This window comes from Sinocyclocheilus anshuiensis, unplaced genomic scaffold, assembly GCF_001515605.1.
Source record: "Sinocyclocheilus anshuiensis isolate Anshui unplaced genomic scaffold, SAMN03320099.WGS_v1.1 scaffold10138, whole genome shotgun sequence".
NCBI classification, from domain to species: domain Eukaryota; kingdom Metazoa; phylum Chordata; class Actinopteri; order Cypriniformes; family Cyprinidae; genus Sinocyclocheilus; species Sinocyclocheilus anshuiensis.
Genome location: NW_015544958.1, coordinates 1 through 1,650, shown reverse-complemented (window position 1 = coordinate 1,650; position 1,650 = coordinate 1). Strand labels below are relative to the sequence as shown.

The 1,650-nt window shown below is 40.4% G+C and overlaps 1 protein-coding gene across 1 annotated transcript; it reads left to right on the top strand.

Moving 5' to 3' along the window:
* Window positions 1–81: 81 nt before the first annotated feature.
* Window positions 82–1,548, top strand: LOC107698248 (antigen WC1.1-like; the record flags this gene model as incomplete). The annotated part of the gene is made up of 5 exons (XM_016499220.1): window positions 82–185; window positions 289–501; window positions 600–683; window positions 1,214–1,273; window positions 1,492–1,548. Coding segments are annotated over 5 exons (518 nt in total), but the record flags the coding sequence as incomplete, so codon positions are not given.
* Between the last annotated feature and the right edge of the window lie 102 nt (window positions 1,549–1,650).

The window sequence follows — 1,650 nt, the reverse complement described above, 5'->3', positions numbered from 1 at the left end:
GCAGCTGGGTTGTGGAGCAGCACTGAGGGCTGATGGGAATTCAACCTTTGGGAAGGTGTTGGGTGTTGTGTGGCTGAACAGAGTCGAGTGCAGAGGGAATGAGATTCACCTGTGGGACTGTCCTCTGTCCCTGAATAACCACACTGACTGCTCACGCAAGAAGCTTGTTAGACTCACCTGTGCAGGTCACAGCAAAAATTTGTGATAATTTTAGTGTTAATAATAGTTGAGTGTTTATTCGGTCATTTGCATTATTGTTAATTAATGTGTTTGTGTCTGTTTTGCCAGGTGTGTCAGTGTCCATTACTCCTGCCACAACATCATCAGATTCTCCTCCAGTTTCTCCTCCAGTGCGCTCAACATCAGTCACTCCTTCACAAACTCCTCCAGCAGCGTCTCTCTCTGTACCCCAAGTGCTTGTGATTGTACTGGGAGGTGTGCTCTTACTGCTCTTAGTGCCACTGCTTATACTGATTCAGCAGAACAGAGTGATGAGGAGAGGTAGGAGAGATCCAGAGACTGTCATATTGTGTCTTATTCAGTGTGTGATCAGTCATGTGTTGTGAACTGAGAGCAGGTTTGTCTGTCTACACTCACAGCTCTCTCTAAGAGGAGACACAGGATGATGACTGAGGCCGTTTATGAGGAGATTCAGCACAGACACAATCACTTCACTCAGAGGGGTGAGACATGAGCCATCTATCTCATTTATACCATTAATAAGAGAGTCTGTCAGACAGTTGATGTTCATCTATTATTAGTCCTGTTAAACCTCCTGCTTCAAACGACAGAATTCCTGACAGAAAACCACAGAGCTGCAGGTGCATGTTTATATGTGTGTGTGTGTGTGTGTGTGTGTGTGTGTGAGAGAGAGAGAGAGAGAGAGAGAGAGAGAGTGTGTCTGTCAGCGTCTCTTCCTGTATATTTTTAGATTGTCATAAGCAGGTGTTCATATAATTTTAAGTGTAGGTGCAGGTGTGTGTGTGTGTGTTTGTATTTCTGGAAGGCAGTGAGGAATGGGTTCATGTGAGGATACAGTACATGTGTATTTGCTAATAGGCCCAATAAAAAGGGATTTCTCTCTATAATACTTTTTAAATGTAAATAATTAATTTTTGTGTTGTCTTGTCTTATTTATAATCGAAAGGAAATGAGGATTCAGTCTGTTTGTAATGATGAACATGTTTCTGACGGTTCTGCTCTCCTTTAACAGGGAGTCTCATCTCTGAAGAACTGCATTCTGGGTATGAAGATGCTGATGAGCTTCTCTCAGGTTAGAGAGCTTAAGTGCATATACATTCCACATTTCACACAAAAGAGAGCTTAAGTGCATATACATTCTACATTTCACACAAAAAAACTCTATAATGAATTCACCTAAACAAAGAAATAATTGTAACTAGCAATTCTATTATATATTTGATTAATGACTCAATACTATTCAAATACTGCTGTTTGCTTGTATATTAACAGTCTGCTCTCCTTTTTTAGCAAAGGAGTTCAAGACTGCATATTATGATGATGTCACCAATGGCAGTGGCCTAAAAGGTCAGTGACCTTTTTAATTGATCACATTATTCATTACCAGATGTTTAATAAATTCTTAGTCTCATGATCTGCAACAAGAACATATTTTGGCTTTTGTATCCA